We start from the raw sequence: 27,902 nt of genomic DNA, 5'->3' as shown, positions 1-27,902 counted from the left end.
AATTAATATTTGGGTTCAGTAAATTACTTTTGGTTGCTTTAAAATGAACATTTAATAATTAACATATTACTATTTGTAAAAAAAATAATGTGTAAAAGTGTATGTATGTCTACAGTTGTAATCAAAATGATTCAACCCCCACTGCAAATCAGGTTTACTGGCAACATTTACGGACTTTCAGCTGTTTGAAATGAACTAATCAAACAAAAGTATTAAAATAGTTCAACACAACAAATCTTTCAAGTGGTTTCCGCAAATTCAACCGAAAATGCAACTTTAATGACGTCTGCACTCAAAATGTTTCAATTATTGTTGTGTTGAGAGCTATTTCTGTTACTTTTCTTTGATTTGTTCATTGCAAACAGTTGTAAGTCTGCACATTTTGCCAAAAAACCTGATTTAAAATGGGGGGTTGAATCATTTCGATTACAACTGTATATATAGAGCTTCAATAAAAAGTATTTGAGGTCGGTGCGATTTTTAATAATAGTATTTGAAATTAATACTTTTGATGCTATTTATGCATTTTGCACCGTTGCAGATGATTTGAAGCTAGACATATAAAAATGATATACAGTATATATTTGTAAATGTGTATAATATGCTTTCTCATTTCTATTCAGTTGCCCATCTGTGGTCAGCCTGTGACTTATTTAGTTTCTATGCATCAGATGTTCAGACGCTTTTACTGAATCTAGCCGAATTAACACCTACGATTAACAATCCAGCGAACTAAAATGACTCAATATATGAATTCCCCTCACCACACTTGCAATGTAGCCTTGAATATCATAACAAAAGAGCTTGAGTTTTGTCTCACAAAAAGAGCAACAGCATCCAAGAGATGCATAAATGTTTGATTGGTGTGTATCTGGCCACAGGACGAGTGTTGCAGACGGGGGCTGGCCGGGGTGGAGCACGGGACTTTCATGAAAGACGGTTGAATACCCCCTTTTTCTCCCGCTAATATCCTTTACCATGCTAATGTACTGCAATGCCGGTGCTATTGATTAATCTAAGTGCGGGCTGGAGGATGAGAGACTCTTGGCAGATGCACAAAAGGCCATTAAACGCGGAGGGGAGACGGGGAATGCAGCGTGTCAGGGAAGGGGGGGAGAGAAATCAAGGGGTGAATGAATGAAAGAAAGAAGGGGATTGTGGGGAAATAAGCACATGGTAAGCGAGACAACGGTAACGGCTGTTCTTTCTGCGTAAGACTGAATTTGACAATCCTCAAGAGGATTGAAACTGATGTGAAAAAAAAAAACAGAGCTGATTTGAAGGGATAGTTCAAACTCTGTCATCATTTATTCACCCTCATGTTGTTTCAATCCCCTATGACTTTCTTTCTTGAGTGGAACGCAAAAGAAGTCTCAAGACTGTGCTGTGGAATGGGGAATGAAGCTTCAAAAAGGACATTAAAGTCTCATAAATGTAGTCCATCCGACTTGCGCGCTACATTCCAAGTTTCAAGTCACGCAAAAAGATTTTTTTTGTCGAAAAAGTCCAGAAGTTGTTATTCGTTGAAAATCTCGCTCTCCAGTGGGATTTTATTTGCTGCGATCGGATCATTGAGTCAGTCTAATTCATCAATAAATCACTCAGACCAGTTTTGTGAATCGGATTAACCCGTTTAAAAAGACAACAGATTATAGTGCACATGTTGTAGCATTTTATGATACTTTTATGGTGCTTTTGCATCCTTTTTAAAGCTTAAAAGCCTGAAATAGCATGAAAAGCCTGTGAATTTACACATGCTACACTGTCTTCTTTTGATTCTACTGTGAAAACTGACCCGGACTGGTTTCAAGAAATTCATATTTCGTTTATGTTATCAGCTAATTTAGTAGAGCAATATTCTCAATGAACTCAAACACGAAAGGTGTTGGAATGGTTCACTGAAGAACACGTTCAACTCTGATTCAAACCAAATACCAAAATCCGTTTCAAGCTAGATGTGCAAAATGGCAGTTTTAATCAAATAACACAAGAAATCAGATGACAGAAATGCTAATACAAGGAAACACTGTCATGTTCTCAGCAGATGTTTACGTTGGCATGAAAGTAAACCTCAGTGTGTGTGTGTCTTCTAGGTCACAGGGGACGTCCTCCAGCATGATAAACCCTGGCTTCTGTAGAGATCTATAAATAAGAAGGGGTGTGGACGCTGTGGCCGACGGGATGGTGAGACAGGTCATGATAGCGTTCCACCTTCTGTCGCCTCGACAAACAAAACGCCGGCCCCTGGGTCGCACCACAACGTGACTGAGCATACTTTTACCAGACTTATACATCTCAGAGTCCCCAAACACACACACACACATTTGATAAGATCACACCGCTGCTTAGTGCTATTAACCAAGTCCTGAGGTCTCGGCTAGGTGTTTTCGAAGTTCATAATGGCTCGCGCACATACATTCGCACACCCGAGACAACCGAGCAGGCTTCTCATTTGCCCCGGAGTAAAGCCGTGACTCACTGGCGTTTGCATTTCCAGCCGTGGACTGATATCATAACTGCGACTGCTAACTGACATCACACGCTAATGGCTAATGGGTCCTATGAAACACGGCCTATAGTCAATAAATCAGCATAAGTGCACTGTTATTTGAACCTGTCTCTCCATTACAAAAAGAGAACAACAATGGAAAAATAAGAACAAGGCAATTATCGGGCCGCGCTGTTGTTTATGCTTGCAGTTTTCTTCATGAAATAAGATATTAAAGAAAATCGTTTTGCAGTTTATTTGTAAATGTAAGCTGAAACAATTCTTTTGCAGATAAACAGGAAGATGTAAAGAGGAGATTGCTGTTACTCGCTCCATTCGAGGACACGTTATATTGCAGTGTGAAAGCTAATAATGTTTTGTTTACAAGAAACCAAGCTTTGTACATGCATAGAGAATAATCGCATAACCTATTCGATATTGGATAATTAAATCAACTAATCGAATATTCAAAAATCGTGACTCATCCCTGCATGGAATCTCTTGTTTCTTTTCCCACACCTCCACTCACGTCTCACCCATTTTCCAAGGGGATTATAAACGTTTCTTCCTTTGGTTCGATTTTAATTAGGCTTATTATATTCGTATTCTTTACCGTGGTAAAGTAGAAAAAAGCTGTAGGACAGATAGCCTACATTTTTACTTGCACGTCAAATTCTTTTTAACACAGTTTGTGCTTGTTATTAGACATGGTAAGGCGTGTCGAGTTTATTTGTAAAGCGCGTTTCACACGCGCGGGTGATTTTAGTTTCGATTTCTCTAGCAGTGCAAAATCAAACATAGCCTAAATGCCTTGCCCTGTCTTTTTCAAAACAACCCCCAACCTCCGCACCCCCGCCGGTAGTTGGTCCATTACCGATCGGAGCTGCGGGAGTGTTTGGAGAGTGTACGACTTCTGGTGCTTTTGGATCACTTTCCAGTGCTTCGATGTCATGATCGGTCTGCGAGAAGCCGAACCATCTCGAACAAGCCTGGTGTGTTTGTGTTCGGCGCTGCTGCCGCGCTAGCGTTGCTGGGCAACATGAGATGTATACAGTGACGTCAGACGTCTGTGGCGGCTCTCTAGCCCGTGGAAAGGCAAACCGGTTCTTAGAAAGCTCGTCAGTCGAACCGAACTCCGAACTGGCTCTGAAATAGCACCTGGTTCATGCTGTAGGCTTGTAGTCAAGACCGCCTAAACCGAGACCAAGACACTACCAAGACCAGAGGGTATCAAGACCAAGACAAGACCAAGACCAAGACCAAGTCGAGACCAAGACCAAGACCAAGACCAAGACCAAGTCGAGACCAAGTCGAGACCAAGACCGAGACCGGAGGGGGAAAAAAAACAGACTAGTGTTGTTGAAGCTAAGCAATAACTTGTAAGATTTTGTTTTGCATTGCCTGCCTATCTCTGCCGATTTCGAAGTCTCCAAATGAATCCATTCTGCAACTTTTAAATACATAATTATATTTTTAAAAATGAAATTTTATGCTAAAGTCCAGGATCCGAAAGTTGGTTGTTTTGTCACTATGGTAACACACACACACACACACACACCGTTGGCGGTGCGCTCAAAGTCATCTGTCAGTTGTGCAGTTACCCAAAATCTCCTGAATGAAGTTAAAACCCATCATGTCACTGATATGTGTTTTACTAAATATTAATACATCAAAAACTGTACATGATATGTGTTTTTTTAATCAAGTGATCAAAGTGCTCATTGCCGCTGCGATCAGTGGCGCGGATACGGCTCGCGCACCGCACTGTCTTCACTCGGACGCGCGCTTCAATCCGTTGCGGATATCGCCGTGGATATTGATATTGCTAAATCCCCCGACCACTATGTCGGTCTGAGACAACGAGACCTAGACAAGACCGAGAGGTCCAAGACAAGACCAAGACCAAAGACCGTCAAGGCCGTGACAAGACCGAGACCACGTAAAAGACCGGTCTCGAGACATACATCACTATCATGCTGGTGGAAAAGGGGTATCAGTAACCTAATAAATGCTTCTTTTTGTTTTTACTCTTTTCGGAGATATTAAGATCCTTTAACCCCCCCAGTTCAATAAACAGTAACCAAAATACTTTTGTGTAATTCTACATCCATGCCAGCAGGAGTCAGTATAAAGCCCCTCTGAATAAACACTCAGATTTTTTTTTCTTTTTTTTTTTTCTATTTATTTATTTATGAAGGGACAATGCACAATTTTTAACATAAAATGTCCATTTCATGTATTGTACCGGATTTAGCCAAAGGCTATTTTTCATCCTATTTTTCATTTTTAACATTCCTCTTGACTACACAAGAAAAATATAAATGGCCGCCATGGAAAACGTTGTGTTTTGAAAACCAATATTGTAGTTACGGCATATACTAGCATAAGCTAACAATGCTATGCTAACCAGCAAAATCTTGACACCTCGGTGTGCGACACTCGACTAGGATAAACTACAATGTGGACCACCTTTATGTCAACAGTCAACAGGCTAGCTACTCCACTACCCATTTTCAGTCAAAGAATGATCTAAATCTCATGCAAATACCATTTATTCTTTTAAACCTACTCCATTTCGGCACTCGGCACTCCTTCTCTAGCCTTAGTCTTGTCCATCACTGTGATTTCCCGAAGCAACAGTGGGCCAAACCCCATTAGATCTACAGTCACATATCAGTCACCTGAAACTGGATGGTGCTCTATGAAGCTTGGCCTCTAAAACAGCACATTCATTCTGTGCGAGTCCCAGAAGCCCCCACTGGTCAAGAGCAGATTGTTTCTCATTTGGCTGAGTGGCACCACAGCGGCTTGTTAAAGCTCCAGTTTAAATACATCATTTCTGGGAATGAAAGGGGGAAAGAAGAAAAATGGCCCACCACACCATTCCCCCCCCCCCCTCCACCCCCTCCACCCCCTCCACCCCCTCCACCCCTCCACACCCCCTGCCCCCTTTCTTTTTTTCATGCTCCATGCTGCTGCTTTCCTGGACAAAGGACAGAGCGTGAAACATATGCAGTCATTTCACAGCTGTCTCGTGTCTTTTCGCCGTCCGCATCTATTTCAATCTATCATTCACATCTCTCTCAGGAATAACTTGCAATTAACAGGATTTCACCTGTTCTGAAATGTGTGTGCTAATGAAATGCATGCGCAAGCTTAACATTGCATCTTATCTTTTTTATCTTTCACCCAAGGGAAAATTAACTAGACAGTAGGTATTAACATGCCAAAACCTGCAAAATATACATTAACCACCAGCAAACTGGGCACTAAATGCGCAGGTGTAACCAGAGTTGTTTTAGTGTCATTGAGACACTATTATAGATTTTATTAATGTTTTGAATTAATGATTTTATTTTTATATTCGCCATTTTAATAGTTAAAAAATGAGCTTTTTTTAAAATATGTTTTATTTTAGTACATCAAGTTGAACTAAATTAAAACGAGAAATGTTGCCGTGAGAAACTAGTTGCAATAAAGTTGCAAATTTTGTGAAAAATTTTGTTAACGTTTATTTTATTTCAAGTTTTATTTTAGGGTGTTTACGCGACAACGATGTCCAAAAAACCGAAGAGTTTTTCCGTTGTGTTTTTGTGTACAGACGACAACAATTAAACATGCTTATTCATGCCAGGCCAGTAGGTGGCGATGTCTCTTTGCAAAGAAACACTACGTGCCTAAAGACTGCATATGACGTCACAGTTTACCCAAATTCTCGTTTTTGTAGTTTACACAGAGATGATAACGGTATCATTATCAAAAACTTGCACTTTGCGAAAACAGTGACAGGAAGAGACCTACTGTACGCGAGTTCAGCATTTTTGCTGTAGGGTATGCGAAAAAATGGTGATAAAAATAACCACATATCATAGCAAATAATGATAATAATTCAAATGACATGTAAACGGGAGTGAAGAGGTTTACTCATGTCATGTAAACAAGTCCTTACCGGAAATAATTGCATTATTGGCGCACATGTTCTCACGCAGTGAAAAATACATCACGGAGCAAAGAGGAAACGGACAACGCGCAGACAGACAAGACATGCAGGCCACTTTTGGTAAGAAACAAAGTCTCAGCTTTCAAATGATGCCATTTTTAAGAAATTCAAAAAATAAACACCGTTTTGTAGCTCTTTAATGTGTCGTGACAGATCGCTGTAAAAACGAACATCTCTTCCTCTTTACTAGTTATAGCATGAAATAAACATGAATGAACATGAAAGATATATCGTTTCAACCGCGGAAAGACACCAATACACACCATTTTTAACTTCAAGTCCACCAATGTTAATCTACTAACTCTACTGTCTGGTTCGTTTGGCTGACAAAATGGCGGATAGGCGAAGGGTGAATAGGTGGTGAATGGCTCTTTAATCTGGATTATATTTTTAATTTATATTGCGAATTCTCCCATTCATAGTAATATGAGTGCAGCGTCTTTGTATATTTAAAGTCTTAGGTTAAACATTTTTGCAGGTTAGCATAGCCTTTTAGCCCCTGCTGGTAGATGTTGTAACTACACCATCTGGTTCTAAAAATTCACATTTACGTTTACATTTATTCCTTTAGCAGACGCTTTTTATAAGGCCGCAACTAATGATTATTTTTCAATCAAATAATTGATTATCTTTTTGATTAGTTGGTTAATCTAACATTTTAGATTTATAGATTAATTTCCGATTAGTCCATTAACCCTTTGTTTAATTTACCAATAAATAATAACTGTAACTTCTGCCATTAATAAACCACTGTTTTATTCAAATATTGTGGGTTTGCCGAGAATACCAATGTGAGTCCTGAAAATTTGGAGCATGCCTGAGAGCCAGATTCGGCATCATAGGGGATAAATGTAAAAAAGTGGGATGCATCGATGCAATCCACACACAAAATGATGCATTTACGCCATCGGCATCATCAATTACGCATCATTTTTTATACAAAGCAACTTAAAAATGAACCTCATTAGGAATTTGTCAATTTTCACATATACAATTATTGTACGAATTAAAAGGCAGAGAACATCCAAACAATCAGCCCTGTTTATTATTAAAGAATTCACCTCTCAAAATACCGATCATTTCAAAAGAGAAAGTCACCGATATATTCCCACTTTCAGTAAATGTCTTATAATCTCTTCCCAAACACCTTCGAGGGAATGAAAACTTTTAAAGATCATCCCTCAGTGGGTGTGAGTGTATGCATATCTCTCTTATAATTACTCCACACTTCCGTTGCTCTTAGAGTCGTCCGTTAAATGTCAGTGCTTTTTAAAGCTCGGGCTGCACCATATGCCTCTTCATCTCAGCTCCATCAATTAAAACTAAGCAGAAACATTGATCCAGTGAATTTCTCAGTCCAGTCATTTATTTGAGCCGTTCAACAAAAATGACATTTCTACTCTATAATTACATATGTGAGGCCACACATTTTGTTTTGAAAATCGTTTCTAATGTTAGGTTTCAACCAATACGCCAAGACCAAACTATTACTTGTTGTACAGATGAGATGTTTTGTAAGTAGAGTTTGTTTTTCTGATCTTGCAATATAGCTGTGATATGTTTAATGGGTCATTGTTTAAATCGTTTACTCACCTTTACATCGTTCCGAACCTATATGCCGTTCTTTCTTCTGTTGAACACAAAATTTTGTTTGATCCATACAATGAAATTGACCCCAATGACTTGAATTTTTGGCTACTTTGGAAACATTCTTCAAAATATCTTCTTTTGTGTTCCACTGAATAAAGTCATACAGGTTTGAAATGACATCATTTTTAGGGTGAACTGTTCCTTTAAATGAATTAAAACTCTTCTGTGCCAAAGCAGTCGTGAGTGAATCCAAATGAGTCTTAATTTAGAGGTTTCACTGTGTTCCTATGTGTGATTTCAGAACAGATGGCAGACAATTTTTTGTCCTTTCCTCTGAAAAAAATGCTAAGTCCTAATTACCAGACTATTTATATAATGAATCCAAAATTAACTTATGCTCATCAATGCGACACAAAATTCTGTGTTTTGTCTATAAAAGTACTTTGAATTTGTGCCCACCTACCTGTCTACCTAAAACTGTAGATCTCAAAGTCGTCAAGTCGCCTTCATTTATATAGCTCTTTTAACAATCTAGATTGTTAAGAAAAGAATAGAAAAAAGTGTGTCAGAACACCCCGATATACTTGAAGTAAAATCGAAGAAAAAAACTGCTGTGATGACACAAAATAACGACAAAATAAAGTTCGTTAGGAGTTTGTTTCTGGAGTTCTGGAGAAGCATCTTGCCAAAGCTACCATTGGTCCATTACGATTACGTAATAAGTGGGTGTGGCTCCGAGGCTCCGCCTTCTTTAAAGGGGTAAATCTTCTCCGGTTCATTTTTCTCTGTTGAGTCCGTCGAGGTCAGACAAAACATGAACACACAGGAGAGCCGCTTTATTGTAGAAAATGAAGTTTTAATTGAAAGGGACACTGACACTGGTTTTCTTTTATCCTGTTTAAATGTAAAGCTTATTGCTTTGAAGAAATCTATTGTATAAACTGCTATATTAATAAATGTGATGTGACTGGAGCACTGAATCACAGAGCTGGTGCAAACATCCTCATCGCTATGATCAGATACTTAACTGCTGTTTTCTCACCGCTGTCAGTTTCTTTTGCTATTAAGAGGAAAGCACAGCACATATTTACATATTCATCTAAACGTCGTTCTCAACTGTGGATGTTTGCTAACAGTATATCACTGCAATGGTATTTCAAACTTCTTTTTACCCCTCAACGAATAACGCGAAAGGACTTTGCCGTGGGGATATTGGGGGGCCTTTAGATGTGTTTCTAGACAACTCTGAGAACACAGAAATTGGAGATATTAAAATCTGAGTTATGTTTGTATACCTGCACCTAAATACAACAGGAAGTTAATTTATTAACACTGTCCGCTAGCCGCGAGCGCTTGATGGTTTCCATGCCATATTTTGGCGTCAGATCCCAGGCAGCTTTGAGGCACCCATCGCTCAGCGAGGACTGTTCCAGCTGCCATCCTCTCATTCCTCAGCAGAATGAATGGCTTCCCTACACCAAGCTCCCCGTGCCGAGCTGGCTCTTTCATCTCTCTGAAGCCCTCTCGTCGTGATGCACTACGTGAGTACACATATGAGGCACAGCTGAAACGCGGCCCTGCAGAAGACTGATGAGGTTTCCACCTTGTCGTGATGGAGCTCAATATGGTCTTTGCTGCAAGCTGATATGAGCTTGTGTGCGGGCTGATATGGTTTGTTTCAGATGAGTAGTGGTCTCAGGGAACTCAAATAGGATTCGTATGGCACTGAGTAATAGTTGTTTTGGAAATTTAGTAGTTGGGTTCTGTGTAACGAGGGATGAGATGTGCTCTGTAGTGAAGCATGACATCATCCATGACTACGATTACACAACACTAGCTGGTGTTTGCAAGTACAGGTAGATAGAAGACGAGAGCAAAAATTCCCCTGTGAATTCCTATTTAAATCAATACATTTTGCCAGCAAGAATTCAGACAGCAGAGTTTCAGTTGATACGAAAATACTTTGAAAATGGCCACGATCAGGTATTTTGACATCGATACCATGGGGAAAAACTCCCATATAGATGTTTTTATTATTATATTTTGGCATCAGGTATATTAGGCTACTGTCGCTTTTAGACCTGACACATGTATACATTATACTGTTACAAGTGCGTTTTCTTTCTGAACTGTTTAAGTTCACCTAAAACATAACTGACTGTGTTCATGTGGATACTCGCCAACCGGCATTTCGACATTATTTTGTGTGTATTTGTCTGTTTAAGTTCAATAAGCAGCGACGATAACTCAATTCAGTACTGAGAGGCGGCTTTACGTGCGCGCACTTTGGGTGTGAGCATAACATATGCGGGAATGAGTAAAATGATGCGCAATACACGCAATCCCAAGCCGAAATTCAAGCCCTGTAACCAACAATATTCATCCGGAGCAAATTAAGGCGAGTGTGTGAGGAGAGGCGGGTTTGTGTGTAACTCGCTGTCGGAGAGATGAGAGAGAGCGAGAAATCGATATTTTTGACAACTACATTGCACTCAGTTTATTATTTTCAGATGTCCTTTTAAAAGACTACAATTGAAAAATACATATATATTATATATATATATATATATACAATTCAACCTGCCAAAGTGGCTAGTAGGAGTGACTGCGTTACACGCCAACGCTGAAATACACCCACATTTGGCGGGTGTTAATGTCATGCCCTGGGCCCACAATTATAACTTAGATACTGTTCAGATTTTATGCCTTTAATCTTGTGTAAATATTCCCCATGCTATCAAAATTTTACTGAATATTGACATTTTTCAAGCTGAAGTTAGAAATTCCTAACTCCTCTGAACTGCACATCCCATTCCTCCAGAGCAGGTAGTTTAATTTCATATTTCTCACAAAAAAAACAAAACAATTTGAAGTAGTTCTGAAACACTCAATTTTCTTGTGCGAGGCAGTAACTAGATTATAGAGTAAGATGTGCTCATCTACTTAAAGAGCTTAAGTAATGGAAATAAGCATGACGCAACATCTACTTTCAGCCTTGATATGTAAGAGGAATAAATGCAAGAATCCCAAGGGGCTTCTTAAGAAATAGTATTTGACTGGCTGGTGTAACGTGCTCTCATTCAGCAGTATGGCAACAAATGAAAGTATGGGTAATAAATCACCTACTTTCAGATGCCTTCAAAACTCTGATTGACGTCTTAGTGAGCAAATCATTTTCCAAAGAACATGTCTGGTCTCATTCTGTAGAGCACGAGGGACACAATTGGACTCATGCGGAGACCTGACAATGGAACCAAATCACACCAGCCCACTTTGACCCCAAAGGATGCTGTATTCTTGTAAAAAAAAAAAGACACATGTCTACAACACTACTCAAAACCTTGCAGAAAAGGCCGGTCGCCAGTATATGTTATATTCTGCACGCTAACAAGTAAGGTGTGCTTGGCTTGTGGGATGCTGAGCCACAGACAACTGGCTTGTTGAAATATTTAAACTAGTTGGAGCTTGTTAGTTATCCAGCAAGACTACATTGTTTGACCGACTTGCCCAAAATACCAGCTGGTCGGGTTTATGAAAATGCTATCATTAATAATCTAGAGTTCACACAGCATATGTGCTCAGCATAAATGTTAAAGATGCAACGAAGATGGACATGAAGCTACAACAGTGTTGGTCCACACTTACGTGCTGCCACTGGTCTCGGATGAGCGGTCGGTAGCGCAGAAAGTACTTCAGCGGGAAGGTCTCCACATCGGGCCACGTTGTGGGACTGTTCCAGGTCACCTCTAGTCTTCGTGCATTGTTGGCTATGGGTTTGGCCACCACCTTCTCAGGGGGGTCAGGTTTCACTGTTGGACCAAAGAGACGTCGATGTAAGCTCATGACCTATCAAAGGTATCATATTTTAAAGGAATAAATCCCCTCAAATTAATTCTGTCATCAGAATTTCATTTCTTTCTTCTGTGGAACACAGATGGAGAAAAAGTTCTCAAATCGTTTTCACACATGGTCATATTCTAACGAGTCACATAAAAAAACTCGTTTTACTGGAAGAAATACAGTTGAATAGGACACACATTTTAACTAGATTTCACCCTAGTTGATTGATCACAGTACTTTAACAATATTTTGACAAAAAAAACTGTTTTAAAGTATGCAAATGATCTAATTAAATATGCATTAATTTGCATACATCTCCAGAACAAAAATATGAAAAGCCAGGTTCAAAATGATTTCTTCATTTTGTGTTTACATGTTAGAGTAAATTTCATTCTGGGGATTTTTGATATCTTTTTTTGTTTTTTTATCAGAAAAACTTGTCAAAATCCAGAAAAAAAGAAGAAACAAAATCACAATGTTCTTAAGACTAACATTTTATAAAATAAACAGGTGAATGACATGAACAAAACCCTGTCTGAAAACCTCCAGAATATAAATTGTGCCTATATAATGTCTCGTCTTATGAGTATCTGGGAAACTTTTCGTTTCCTTTTAAGGTACTTTGTCTTTTTTAAGCTCGACAGCCTCTACGCATTCATTATGGAAAAGAGCAGCTTGAACATTGTGCTAAATTTCTCATTTAGCGTTTCCTAGAAGTTATACAAATTAAATAAGTCATATAGGTTTAGCAATGTCACGAGAGTAAGAAAAGTTCATTTAACATAGTTTGGAAGCGTGGAACTGCCTCAAATGTTGAGATGCTAATGATAAATGAGCTTTGACAAGGATCAGTACAACAAGAACACATTTTTAATGGCTGAACAGAAAGAAGCACTCATGACGAATGCCACTAGCAAAACACTACAATGGAAAAAGAGATGAATGATGAATAGTGTTGAGATTTCCTCTTTATGATCCCCAGCTCGTCCCTCTGAGCAGAAAATCAGTTTGACATAACACACACGTCTTTTAAAGAAGCCACACTGTGACATTTCTCGAGATGTCTTTTGAGCGAAGGCGTCCCCTGAATATGAGGAGATCCTGAGGTTTATGGGAAATAAGCGGAGAGCAACAGAGTGGCCTTTCTCTTCTTCTCAAGCTGCGGTGTCCAAGGATCATTCTGTTTGCACTGCGGTTTTAGCTTCACTCACACACAAACACATACACACAAGGACAAAGAGATGTTTCTGAGCCCCGTTCCCTTTACTATTCATAGCAGACACATAGTGGGTTCAGGATTTATAGCTCAGGCCTTGACCTGGCTTGAGCGAAACACTCTTTACGACTTTCAAACACTGTTGATGTTGTTTAGATGTCAGCTATTCGGATGCAAATTTTTTTTTTTACGTCTTGGCATGCTAAGAGGGAGGGCTAGACTGCAAAAATTCCTTTTCTTAATCAGTAATCTTTTCCCCCAGTGAAATATCTAAACGTCCTGTAGACAAGATAAATTGCTCACTTTAGAAGCAAATATTCTTCTTTTTTTTTTTTTACCTTGTTTTAAGCATAAACCTCACTAAAATCTGGTTATATTTTTGCTTAAAACAAGGGGGAAAAAATGTAGCAATGGAGTAGGAAAACTAAGTCATATATATATAATGCATTTCAATATTTTTAATTTATAAAATCTGGATTAAGAAAATTATTTTATTTTTAAAACTCAGAACTTCACAAAAATTGATGAGCATATGTGTCCTAACATGGTTAGGAAGCATGCAAAGTTTCGTGAAGATCGGACCATAGGTGGCGCTATAACCGTCAAAAAGGTCTCATTCTTATTAGGTGTTCAAGCACGAAGTGCTGAAAACCTACTGTATTTGTAAGGATTAAAAAAAAAAAAAAAAAATCCCCTAAAACGCATTGTGCAGCCCAAATCGTAAGGCCTAGAGACTTGAACCCTGGCCAGATGGTAGGGCCTCAAATTGGGGAGAACCTATCAGAGTATGAGCCCGATTGGCCCATAGGTGGCGCTACAGCAACCAAAAGTACTAATTGCTCATAATTTCTAGACTGTTTGACTCAGCCACGAGGTTTTTACACCACTGTGATCCTTGGCTCAAGACGGACAAGATGTATATCTCCGATTTCGCTATGTCGAATTTTGTCCAAAACGTACTTTTGCGAACTAGTCCCTGGTTTTTCACCCGATCGGAACCAGACCAGTCTAGGACAATTCTCTGGACTCTCTAGAGCAATAATTATCAAAATTATTCAACTTTTGACTGGCTGACAAAAAAAGCATTCCATTTAGTTCTCATGTACTCTGTAGTTGTGGTACAAATGTAATGGTCTGCTTGTTTTAGTTCCATTGAGAGGCCATTTATTTCTTTGATACTTCCATCAATATGTTCCCTACTTGTCACTGAAATGTATGCTAATCATACGTTGCTTTTTCAAATGAAATCAAATCACTGTTGCATATGAAATGCATTCCATTTTCCATAAAATATACACTAGAACCAGAGGGAAAATATTTTCGGTGTCAATCCAGTGATCCAGACGGCATTAGCATTTTTATTACTATCAAGCACACATGTAGCCATGCATGTAAGTATTCTATTTAGTTGCCAGAAGCCACTTCAACAAACACCACCAACAAACAACCAATATATCAGATATATTTTCTTCACCTCTGTTGGTCTGCATTGATGTTGTTATTTCAGTAAAGGAGGTGATTGTAGGTTACCAGAGTCTGGAAAATTTGAGCTAGATGTTTTGTCCAGGTCTGTTTGCTCATCACCAGTAAATCATCCAAGGTTAATAACGAATAGGAATTTTCAAAACAACTCTGCGTGTGATTTTTTTTTTCTCAAGAATTTGAATGTGTTTCCATCAAAACGACTTGTAAATGACTTCAAAATGGCGTCTGTCGGTTAAACGACACACACAATTGCCTGTGTCGACATTAAAGCTAAAGAAAAGAAAAACGTTTTCAACAAGATGCTGAACTAGTAATATAAACCGTACCTATTGAAGACTCCTCAAAGCTGATGGCGGTGGAAGCTCGACCCAGCGAGTTCACTGCTGTGACGTTGACCCGGTAAGGATAGCTGGAGAAAAGTTCTGGAAACTTCACGTGACACCTGTTCTTATGAACTTCATCCCTCGTCACATCCAAGGGCCTCTGGTTGTGTCTGAAAAATGTAAAGAAAATGTCATCTTCTGTAGCAGACCTCCTGACCACCTCATGCAGGTTTGGACAGTAAAAGACAACATCATTTACATAAACCAGTCCTTTAAGGGAAAGTGAAGCCAACAGTTTCAAGTACTTCTTAACCTGCATGAAATTCTTTCTTCTGTCGAACATGAAGCATGTTTTGAAGTATATGGGTAACCAAACAGTTGCTGGTCCCCACTCATTTCCACAGTATAGAATACCATGGAAGTCAATGGGGACCAGAAACGGTTTGTTTTCCCACATTCTTCAATAATATCTTCTTCTGTGTTTAGCACAATAATTCATACAGGTTTGGAACAACTTGAGGGTGAGTAAATGATGACAGAATTTTGGGTGAAAGTTTTGGGTGAGCTATCCCTTTAACAGCAACACTAAGTTATTGTTGTATGGAATAAATGTCCATAATTTCCGGATGAAACAAACATTATTATTCCATTTTGATGTTTTGCAGTGGTACCGCATGGCACAAGAACAGCAGATATGTTAAATTAGGGGCTGCCATTTGCTTGCCCCAGGGTACCGTCTGGGCAGAGGACTTGTAGCTGACCTTTAAACCTCCTGATATTAGCTCTGCATGTGCATTGCAGAAATCATTTACTGGGTTTTGATGAAGCTTTGTTGAGGTTACACTTCGCAAACCTTGCAGCCTATTTTCATACATAAATCACTTGTCATGTAGATAATGTCTAGTCCTGACATTATGTTCCTGTATAATGACCCAAACTGCACAATTTATGATACTTAATGGATTATTAAGTAGTTATTAATAGAGTTGAAACAAGGTCAATGCTATTTGATTAAAGTCCACTTTAGTCAACCACTTAGTTCCTTTGGATTAGTGGGTATTTATAATTTTTTATTAAAATCCGACGCATTAGCCACTGAAAACTATTTTTTTTAAATTCATTTCTCAGCTCAACAAGATATTTCTTTGTACATGTGTTATAAATGTAAGTTTTGAGTAATATTAATTTACAACATACTTACTGTAGGGTTTGGGTTAGGAATAGGGTTTGGTTTAAGGTCAGCTGGATGTAATTATGTATAATTAATAGTTATTACTAGTAACTATAAGTGTAGGACACTGTAAAATAAATTGTTACCAAAGTATTTTGAGTGAATATGCAATTTATTTCAAAAAGTAATTTATTCCTTGCTGAAGTATCACAAAAAAAAATCTTACTGACATCAAACTTTTGAACTTTAGTGTATTTTTTCCATGCTGACAAATGTATATATATTCAATTAAAACTTAAATAATTATCTTGTGGTGAGACCATTGAAAATGTTGGCAGGGCAGGTACAAATGTAAACTATTGGCTAAACTATTTAAAAAAAAAAGCTGCAACACTATAATAAAATGTTTAATTAGGGTATTAACTTCCATTTTAAATTGTGCTTTTATTAATATTTTATCCATTGCAGGACTAAGCTTACATTACCTGTTATTCCCATGATCACTGTGATTTTGCCATATTTTTTGATCCTGGAATAACATTCCTGTCCGAAAATGTATTCCTAACCCTATCCCTACCCTTAAACTTAACTTATCCCTAAAATCAGAGGGAAATGATCTGTGAATAACACTTATGTAGACACACCTAAGCCTGGTTGTAAGCCTAAACTTGACAAACTGTAAACTTGTCCCTCAAATCTGATTGGTTGAATGGAATGTTGTTCCATGATCAACAAATATGCTGTTGTACTTGCTGAAAATCAGGTTCACATATTCCCAGTTGGTCTCCTATCCATGTATTAACCAAGTCAAACTTTGCTTAGTTCCCAAGATCAGACGTGTACATGGTTGAACGGGCGTAAGTATGGAAATATGTTAATAAGATTCCGATGAGCTATGTGTTCTTATATTAGAGTTTCAAATGTCCAGTATACAGGACACTGATTATACACCCTTAAATAATTGAATTAATATATTTAGCCATTTAAAACGAAGATTAGTAATCTCATCAGAAATAGTAAGTAGTGCATAAAGTGTAGATTCAGACGCTTCCCATTTGGATAAAGCTGCCTTATGATTGTCCAGACAGATGTGGACAGAAGGAGAGAGAGAGAGAGAGAGAGAGAGAGAGAGAGAGAGAGAGAGAGAGAGAGAGAGAGAGAGAGAGAGTGGGGTTGAGAGAAAGAGAACTGAATCTGTGCAGCGTTATCCGGAGGGGCTTTCAGTTGAGAGTCCACTTATACTGCCTTGAGTTCCAGCACTCAGACTCAGACAGGCCTAATCAGCTCTCAGCAGACAGTGTCTGACCGCATAGATCACTGATTCAGATGAGCTCAATGCGTCTCAAAGCCTCTGCCGAACACGAGAGGGCATGACATGACAGACGGAGCGAGAGGCAAACAGAAGGAAGTTGGGGCTGATCGGGAAGCGAGGGTTGACGGATGGAGTTGCACACATAAAGAAAAGGCAGACAAGAAAATATCTTACTGGACGTTGACTTCGAAGTCCGTAGGGATGAACGTCGGATGCTGAAGGTGCCAACTGCAGTAGAAGCCTTTGGGGTAGGTGTTTGATCGACACGTCACCTGCGGTTCCTTCGGAAGAACTGTGAAAAAAAAGCAGAAGGGGGGGGGGGGGGAATGTAAGAACCTTGTCAGCGACAACACCTTCAGAAATCGATCAGCGGCCTAAAATACAAGTCCCAGGAGGCTTTTACGATATCCCCTGCTATTTTGGCTGTGTAACCCCTTGAACCTCCCCCATTCAAGCATCAAGTGGGAAAGGAAATGTAATAACCGCCCATGCCCTCCTTCCAGATTAGGGTCCTTTCTTACAGCGCCACTGGACCGTGCCTACCACTGCAAGAATTGAAACTGATGACTTGGACCGGTTGCCAGGGTTTCGCATACTATTACCCCTTCCCATGTGTTCCTGTATGTGAAATGGAGAGTGATTTAAGCTCTGCTGGCTGCCGAGCGCCGCCTTCTCCTTCCTCATCTCCATCGGCCCCCGAGGGCCTGACAAACTAGAGCCCAGAAGAAACAAAACCGCTTCGAAGGCTCACCTCTGGGCTTCCCTTTGAGCTTTGATTGCGCTAAACATCGCACTAAGCTGTACGCTCACACAGGTTCTTTCCTTACGTGATTGCGAAGAGGCTGGCTTTGAGATTTCTGATGGAGATTTCTGCTGCGGATCCTTGTATCTTTGCCCTTATGGGAACTTGCAGAGCTCTTAAGGCCTAATATAAAAGGCACTGACGGAAGAACATTTAAAAGGGACTTTAAGGCTTTTTCTGTGCAATCTTATTAGTGGTGCTTGCTTAAGTACCCTAACCTACATTTGAAACTTTGTCCTTTTTTTGTGTAACAGACATGAATGTTACCTTAAATTATGTACTATTACTTTAGATGATCAACTTGGCGGATGATAAAATGGCCAAAAATGTCCAGTGAACTCAACTGTACATTGAAGGAGGAACCCAAATAAAGACACTAGAATATATTGATAGACTTGAGGGTGGGCTCTTTTTATTTGGACCAATCAGCAACCACATTGTAACAGTCTACCAACCACCAAGAACACCCTGTAGAAGGGATGGGCAACGTCGGTCCTGGAGGGCCACTGTCCAACAGAGTTTGGCTCCAACCCTGAAAAAAATCACCTGCCTGTAACTTTCTAGTAATCCCGAAGACCTTGATTAGCTTGTTCAGGTGTGTTTAAATTAGGGTTGAAGCTAAATTCTGTAGGACAGTGGCCCTCCAGGACTGAAGTTGCCCAACCCTATAGATTGTCACCACAAATTTTTTTTTTTGAGAGTAAACAAGTGAAATACAAATTAAGAAAATCCGCCAATGCTACAAGACAAATTACACTTGCATTCTATATAGCATTAACATCAGTTTTCCTTCTTAGGTAAATAAATCATGTTTAGATATCTTTACTATAAAACAAGATACAAAATATTATTTACTCAAGTGTACAAACCAGGGCTGTAGAACTCGAGTCCGGTCTTGGACTCGGACTTGTCTCGGACTCGCTGGTATTCAGACTCGGACTTGTCTCGGTCTCGGCCACTGGTCTTGCCAAATATGGCTTTTGGTTTCGACCGAGTCCAGGTGTCTTTTTTATGTTCCCACAGTAACGTATTATTGTAGTATGCACCGGCAGACTTCCACAGAAACCTCCGCAGATTACCGCAGATTGTAATGCCCGTCATTGACAAGTGTGATTTCCTTTCTACTATTTGCTACTGCAATACCGGCGCATAGCTGAAATAACAGATCTGTCTATTCACTGCCAATCATAATATGAAATTGCTATATGGACTAGTCACTGTGAATATTAAAGACTGCTATCAAATCTGATTTTTTAGCGAGTCTCTGCAAGTGAGTGCCGCAGGTTCGTGTACTACACATACTCAAGTACACGTTTATCTTCAGCATTTCATCGTCAGATACACTCAGAAACCCGTCAAAATAAAAGTTCGGTTTAACGTGAAGAAATTACCACAGATATATTTTACTGGAGTGAAGCTATATGGTCATTTAGTTGCTCAAATGCTCAGTAGGCTACTAGTACCTAGCAGTGCTAATAGTAGTGGGTTGGTGTTTGTATCAGTTCTAACGCTGCTATTACGAGGTATCATCATATGTCATCATTCTTTTTTCTTTAGATTAGAAGATTATATGATATCAAGGGGAATGTCTATACTTAAAAATCCTGGGTGTTGTGACACTGTTTTTGCTTTTAGATCAACAAATAATAACCCAAAATGATTGTCATTTAATGTCAAGACTTTTTTCCTGTCCTGGACTCAGTCTTGACTCGGACTCGGACTCAAACCTTTTTGGACTCGGTCTTGTCTTGGACTCTAACCTCTCTCGACTAGTCCTGGTCTTTGACTCGACAAAGGTGGTCTTGACTACAGCCCTAGCCCAGCCCAAACAATACAAATTACATAATAGCCCATCCTTTAATAACCTCTCAATTGACCTTTTCACATTTTTCCTTCGTCAAATATATGTTATTTTGATGAGCTTATTACAGCAGGATAGAATTGTAGAAAATAGACAGCTGTGAAAACACATTTTATTTTGTTACTTGGGTGAAACATCTTGTCCAATTCATTAGTCCGCAATGAAGAATCAATTGCCGATTGAGTTTTACTCTTTTGTTAAGTAAACAGGAATATTGATTTAAAATAAAATCACAACCCACACATTAACAGACTGGTGCAGTTCACTGCTAGACTAAAATCTCAACAATAAGATGCTGGAAATGATCTGTGTGGGAAAACATAGTAGCACACTTGTTAGAGGAGAGGAGGGGTCCAGAGCATGATGTGTTTGACCTGACATTCCTACCATGAGCTGCTAGCTCAGTGCTTAGACAGTTTCTCCTTAGGAAGTGCATTCCTCCATAGAGTTCGGCCTGCAGGAGGCCTTCCTCACCCTCGGGACAAATGGGCACACTGACAGCTCACGGACCCTCATCCCTGGCTACTAAAAACACCGGAACCCTCCCCTTTCACTTCCCCACCCTTCCCAAAAGAAAGTGCATGGCCATCCGCACAGTGGAAGATCTCAAAGAGGCGAAAGTGGCAAAACAAAAGAAGGTTGCTTTTCTGAGAGAATTTGCAACCTAGCAACACTTCTATTGTTTCCTTTATGCTTTTTTCTTTCGTTCCCCCCCTTTTTGTAGGACAGAATGTTGTTGAATTAACAACAAAGACATATCTCAGCGTTCTTCCTTACAAGTGATTTCATCTACCAGTGCCAAAGGAACAGCATTAGCCAGAGATGTAGAGAAACTACACAAAAGTGTCACTTAAGCCACTTTGATTGCACTAGCGTTGTAGGAAACGAATGGGAAAGTTATTTCAAATGTTAGAGTTTGGAGGGTAAATCTCACAAAGAAAGGTCTGGGGTTTTTTTTTTTCACTGGAAAATTGAATTAAATGGGAAAAGAAAAAAATGAAATTATACAACTTTCTATATTTTTAGGATCATGAAGTATTTATTTATTTATGTTGTTTTGCACCATGACAATATTGTCATGACGTTTAAACCCCTCCTTTGTTTTTAATGCAAAAAAACAAAACTGTATTGTACAATCTGCATACTTTAATTTCAGAGTAAATTAACTCACAAACCAGCACTACTATGATGTATATTTACTTAATTGTAAACTATTTTCACTTCATTTTAAATTGTACTTAATTTTATTTCATTGTAATAATCAAGAAAATAATGTCACAATAAAAAAAGAAAAATATTTATTTATGCAAACACAATTTATAATTTATCTCTATTGATTTGATGAGATTCACCCATTTTGTCTCATTCCCCACGAATATTAAGCGATTTCTTCCTAAAACCACACTGTCAAAGCAAAAATGCTTTATGTAAAGTCGGAACTGCTTGCCTCAATATTGTTTGCCTCACATATGCTATAACCTCTGCATTGATAATGTGTATGATTGATTTAATCTGCATGACTGAGAAATTATTTTTCTTGTATTTCTCAGGCCTCGTTGTATTTGGATTGCATTTGAATGCAAGAATGTGAAAAACTAGGGAGAGATAAGCCCAAAAAGTTTTCTTTCCCAACCTCTGGGATCTCAGTTTGGTCAGCAAGACCTCACTTTATATAGCCATAACCATTAAGAGTGCTGTCATATCATAAACAGGCCTAGCAAATGATACCTTCCAAACTCCTGGTACAAAAAAGAGAAACTTCAGTACTATTTGGAATAAAAGCTGATAATTGCAGAAGTCAATGAAGAGGTGCAATTTAGCTGTCAGACGAAATACACTTACTGGTGAAAAAATAAAATCCTTCTCTGCCTTCCGGAGTCCTGTTTTTCTATATTGATGCAATTTAAATGAAACAGACGAAAACATGTGCCTTTGACCTCGGCTGCTTATTCCTTAACCCCACTTTTAAATCCGAATCCTACTTGTCACTCAACGTGCTGAAAGCATCACGTGCGATTCTGACCAAGTCTACGACCCTAGACGCATCAGGTAAACTCTTTCACACACTCAACAAATCCAGCTGGTCATACAAAACCCCAAAAGGAAAGGCTGTGCTATTGGCCCCCTGCATTGTCGGCTGTCTGCTCCCTAATCTGAGGCCATTAAAAGGCCAGCACAATGAAAGACATGGTTGCAGGGGTCACTTGACAAACGTCAAATCGCCAGGCCACATGAAAGGCGAGCGAGAGAATCCCAGGCGACCACCGCTATCATCACTAACTGCTGATCTGTCAAAGCTGGCTCTGAGCCCCCCTCCATGACATGTCTGGAATGTGTGCTATGTGCTCGGCAATTGGAAGCAGCGGCGAGAGGAGTGTGGGGAGGGGGACAGGGGCTCGAGTTGCATGGAAGGCCTCTAACAGTAAAAAAAAAAGTGGAGATCAGTCAAGGGAAACACTTAATGTTGTCTAGCCCAGCACCTAATGTGCCGTCAGACACAGCTGACAAGAAGTTCATAATCTGGAAGCATGCTGTGGGTGTCTGAAAGCTTGCATAGCCATAATCATTTAATCAAAAATCTGTTATCTAACGCAGCTGATTTTGCAGTGATACACGGAGCATTTTTAAATATTTGCTTTAACACATGGGTGCTCTATACAACACTTGACCTATAAAATCAACAACATATGCAACACTTGGGCCATGCAAGCATTTATGAATAACTTTTTATGTAAATTCTTAAGAATCGTCTTTGCAGATTCTATTACTGTATTACAAATATATCATAAAACAGTTATTACTAAATCTTTAATTCGTCTATGCACGTTACACCACGCTGTTCAATAAAGTCAACTTTCTTCAATTGTTATTTTCATTTAACGTGGATATTTGTTAATTTGGACTTTTTTTTTTTTTTTTTTTTTTGCTTTTAGTAGGATTTAAGATGCGTTTTAAAGATGTGCTCGTCTTTATCTACAAATTCCAAATCGTGTTATTTTTCTATATTTTGGTTAACCTAAATTGTGCTTTTATTTGTGCATCTTGTCTAGAAGATCAGGATTCGGGGGGTGGGGTCTTCAAACAGGCAAAACCATCATCATAAATTAGTCACAGTGCTCGTCCTGTGCGGAAAGTGCCTGGCTGGCATCTTTTCAGGGAACAGCTTTGCTCCGTCTGTGCATGCATGCAAATTCGTCTTATGCCTTGGATCCTAATCGAAAGTCCAATATAAAAAAAGCCCCATAAATCCTCGACAGAGGTGCATGAATCGGAGTGAGGGTGAGGCCTATAGAAGACCACTGCTATAGACCAGCTAAATGAATTGTTCTCCCACAAGTGCCAATAAATCATCAATCTCCTATGAGTATGTACTGCATCAACTGAAGGCTAGCGGCAGGGTTTGTCTTTGCCCCCCCCCCCCTTTCATCAAAACAAGCCGGCACTTTGCTCATGCTATATTTTGTTTGTAAAACATTTCTCCTCTTGACCATATGTTTCGACACACCGTAGAGACAGACAGAGCTGAGCAAATGGGAGAGGAAAAAGCCAGTCAGCAATCTTTAGCAGAATAATTTCAAAGCATCACACAAGCAAAATCCACCATGGTACGGTGACAGTAAATCTCAGAGTAATATACTGCGCAGTGTTAACAGTCTGTGGGATTAACAATCTGTTTAACAGTGAAAGCTGTAGAAAAACATGGTATATACTTTGTTTTAAAAAAAAAAGTGTGGTCTCAAAGGCTTTGTCAGGGTAGGCGCTGTTGTTTTCACTCAACGTGTGTTCGTTCAGGGTGGTCTAGTAATGTAAACCAGCTCTCAACAGCTTCAAATCACTAGATTTAGACTATTTTCTTACCCATGAAAAGAATAATTTAGCATGACTTGTAGCTAACCGAAGCTATGAGTAGTAATTAAGTAATAAAGTTGCTACTGGTTAAATATATAACAACAAGCAATTAGTTTAACATGTAACAGTCCCCGCAGCTTTTCAAACTGGTTGCTATAATTGTCTCTTGTTAACTGCTGAGCTGTGTGATGCTGCGGAAACCAACAGACAAACCTTTCCGGACCAATTGGAGCATTCCCAGAAATCACATCCGAGTCTACATTATCACCAGCCATCCCTTTTAGCCCTCTGTGACCAAAGCAACCAGTCTAATATTATATCCACTTCAGTAAAATTGCATTTAAAAAAAAAAATCCAAAAAAAACTCTCTAAGGTGAATTTCAATGGTAGCAACACAAGTTGTATATATGCAGTGACTAGAGCAGAGAACATCTGTACAGAGGTGGAATATATGAATAATACTCTCAGACTCTAAACCTCAAGGCAGTATTTTAATATTGAAACCATTAGCATGTGGTGGGAAAAAAATAGCAGTTCTGTTTCCACAGACCCTCTCCGGCATTGTCCCTTAACCATCCGATTATCATCGAGACAAAGGGATGTTTGAGAGATTTCACTCAGCACTAGAGTGAATCCCGATTTAGGATTAAGGAATACTTCACAGTGCAGTATTGTAAAATGGACAAGTTGGAATTGACAAAGTGGCCTACATTATGTGAACCCCGTCTTTGCATTTTCAAGTCTTGCACACAAAATATATTTCTGCCACTGAATTTTACCAGTCAGCATTTTAGACCTAAAAGTAAACATTTGCAATCATGGTTTACAGGTTCCTAGGTATCTGCTATTCAGAACGCATTAAGAAAACTTCTCATACTGTGTCCTTCTTGAAAGGTAGTGCTGTTCAATCCTGCGATCAGAGGGCAACTTTCCTTCAGAGTCGCCTACCTGGAAGTTTCTAGTGATCCTGAAGACCTAGATTAGTTGTTCAGGTGTGTTTAATTAAGATTAGCGCTCAACTCCCCTGGAAGGTGGCCCTCCATGATTAGGATTGGACACCCCTGCTTAAAGGGTTTGTTGTATAACTTTCTTCTTTGGAACACAAAAGGAGACTTTATTGAGAATATCCTGGCCACTGAGGTATTATTGGGGCTGTCAAGCTTCAAAATGACCCCATTGTGCAATGATATGTCTTCTGAAACCATACTTTATGTCAAGAACAGACAGACATTTAAGATGTTATGCACTAAGAACCTTGGCATTCACTCTAGCTCTACTTTGTGCGTTTGTGTGAGCATTGTTCTTTTGAGTCAAATATTTTCAGTGAATCAATTAATCCAAACTTTTCAGGAGTCTGATTGATTTGGTCATGAATCAGACAGATGTGGTTCTCATGATCACCTCTCTGACAGCACACTGGATGGAAAGATTAACAGTGAAAAATAACTTACATTTTAACATGTTTATCACACAAAGTTATAGTATAATATTGTATGATCATATGATAATAAGTATCGTTATGGTGATTTTGTGTCCTGAAACTCGAAGCTTGTGTCCACAGGCAATTATTTTTGTCTCTTCCTTCCATTCAGTCACAAAGTTAAAGAACCCAATACTGCAGACAAATATCTGATGGGGACAGGGAGGGGGCGTAAGTCATCAAGGGGGAATTAGCCTCTGAAGTGGGTCATCATGAGGGGCTAATTTGACAGAAATGCGGGGAGGAAGACTGATGATGGCTGAGCATGTGGTTGAAAAACAAAGAGGGATGGGCTGATGGATGAAGGAGGGGTGGGAGAGGTAAATGGACTGCCCTGGTAGACAACAGCATGGACAAAGTAAAGCCTGAACTGAGCAGTGTTTGGGTGGTCTTTGAGCCAAGGTGGACTTCCATGAGAAAAGTGTCTCTTCCTGGGAGTTTTTCTTAGTTCTATCTTAACAATACCCTGAAATGCAAGGGAAGTTAAAAATCTCTTACTGTATGTGTGTGTGTTTTGTAGAGTTCAATCATTATCATGCATGCCTTACTGGGAAACAAGAGTGTCTGTATTTGTAATAGATGGGTCTTGACAGGGGTGTTATTAATCGAGAGCACTGGGCAATGTGTTTGCACTTACTCGAAATTATTAGTCAAAAGCCAAAAAAAAAAAAAAAAACTATTGCATATCATCTGAAGCATGAAAGTTAACACGAATGAGAACCTTTAACATTCTTCAATTGAGAATGAGGGCCTTTTTAAAACTAGAGTGAAAGGTGCAATCACCAAAATATGACATATGCATTAAACAAACAAGCTAAAGAAATATAGCTTATACTGTGCCAACATAAAAAAAAGTTAATCTCCTAGACGGGCCAATTGGATTGTCAGCCAGTCTAGCTCAACTCCCAACCTGGTAAAATTTGTGTTCAACTGGTTTTGCTGACTGGGCAGCTGGTCTGCCTGGCAATTGCCAAAAACTATCCAAACAGACTGGCCTAACCCGCTTGGTCAGAATGGGAGAGCTAAGACGTGTGTGTGTATATATATATATATATATATATATATATATATATATATATAATAAGGATAGAGGAAAGCATCAGGCTATAGCTCACAGACCATATCATCTCCAATGTCTCACAGCTCTCCAATTAGTCAAGGATTATCTAGCGGTGAGGATGGACAGACCTCAATGAAACATCAAGCTGTTAAAAAAAAAAATTATATATATTCCCCTCTAAATCCCTCAGAACAGTGCTTCATTTTCCCTTTTTTATGAATGTGTGCGAACAGCTGGGAAGTTTGGTCCAGTCTACAGTAGGGTGGGTAATGGTGGACGGCAAGTCTAATATTCCAAAGAAAGCCAGGGGATAAATGGTGTTCATTGTGTGGACGGAGCTCCCTGTCATTTCACAGTCATGCTAATGGCTCTAATCTGACAGTGGGCTCTGGCAGTCGGCTCTTTGCTCCTTGCTTTTTCCTGACGTCCCTCCTCTACCTCCAGCCCCTTCACATTCCTGTCCCCCGTGTCATCCACAAGGAACGGGCGGCATTACATGCCTGTTTGTTCCCTTTGTCATACAGCCTTCTCCAGCTATTAGGGTTTGGGTTAGGAGGGGCAGTGGTCTGGGGGTTAAAGACTGAGAAAACGGGTGTTATGAGGGGGAGGATGTTGGGTTTCTGCCTGAGACCACTAAGCTCAAACACTGGCCCACATTCACTCTACCCCTGCTGATCACTAGACATTGTTTCTGATCAGTCAGGAATTTGCTCATGCAAAGCCTTCTTTGACTGAAAACCGCGGACCGTTGAGTTTGATCCACTGAAAATGACAGCAGAGATTTTGCTTAGACTCACTCTGGCTTTAGGGCAATAAACCAACAGATTTTTAGCCTCCTAGATCTACACTAGACACCTGCAGATGTGTACAGTGTGGCTGCAGCCTCCTTATTATGCGAGGAGACTGAGCAATTGAGCTGAAAATTGGTACACCAAGACAATCTAAAGCCATGTGGGTCGAGCAGGGATGAGAGTGAATCAGCTTAAAATACCAAGGTAATCTACTCTGACAGGCCTAAAAGCAATTGGAATTTAACAGCACATGGGTGCTTCAGAAACCCATGGGTATGCAGAATTGTTTTCATCCTGTTTTGGCCCATCAGTCCGCTAGATAATGGAGAAGGTTGCTAAGAGTTTAAGATGTATCTCCAGTGAGGTGAGGTGAAGTAATGGCTTCTAATATGCGCGTAAGGAAAGTAATTTGGCCAAAAAAGCCCAACGACACATTGGTATTTGTAGACGGCTCAGTTCCTGTCTGGCAAATTTAATCCCGGCACAAAGTTGGTCTCAGGACTTACCACTCAGTATTTAATTAGTAACTGTTAAAAGTTAAAAGTTTAAACCAGGGATTAGAAGTCCTAGTGAGGGGATTAGTCCAAAATACCAGCCTGGGTTTGGAAATAGATTCAAGGCTTTAAATGCATGA

The 27,902-nt window shown here is 39.5% G+C and overlaps 1 protein-coding gene across 1 annotated transcript in view; it reads right to left on the bottom strand.

The window, feature by feature from the left end:
• The window catches only part of cntfr (ciliary neurotrophic factor receptor), a 121,855-nt gene that overhangs the window by 25,477 nt on the left and 68,476 nt on the right, over nucleotides 1–27,902 (bottom strand). The window contains exons 3-5 of the mRNA XM_056252036.1: nucleotides 17,600–17,717; nucleotides 14,946–15,112; nucleotides 11,724–11,887 (exon numbers count right to left, since the gene is read on the bottom strand). Coding sequence (XP_056108011.1) covers nucleotides 11,724–11,887; nucleotides 14,946–15,112; nucleotides 17,600–17,717 — 449 coding nt within the window. The remainder of the gene's footprint in view (nucleotides 1–11,723; nucleotides 11,888–14,945; nucleotides 15,113–17,599; nucleotides 17,718–27,902) is intronic.

This window comes from Rhinichthys klamathensis, unplaced genomic scaffold (genome assembly GCF_029890125.1).
Source record: "Rhinichthys klamathensis goyatoka isolate OS25496 unplaced genomic scaffold, OSU_Roscu_1.1 h1tg000091l_1, whole genome shotgun sequence".
Lineage (NCBI taxonomy): Eukaryota > Metazoa > Chordata > Actinopteri > Cypriniformes > Leuciscidae > Rhinichthys > Rhinichthys klamathensis.
Note: the sequence above shows the minus strand (reverse complement) of the source record. Positions and strands in the feature narration are given on the sequence as shown.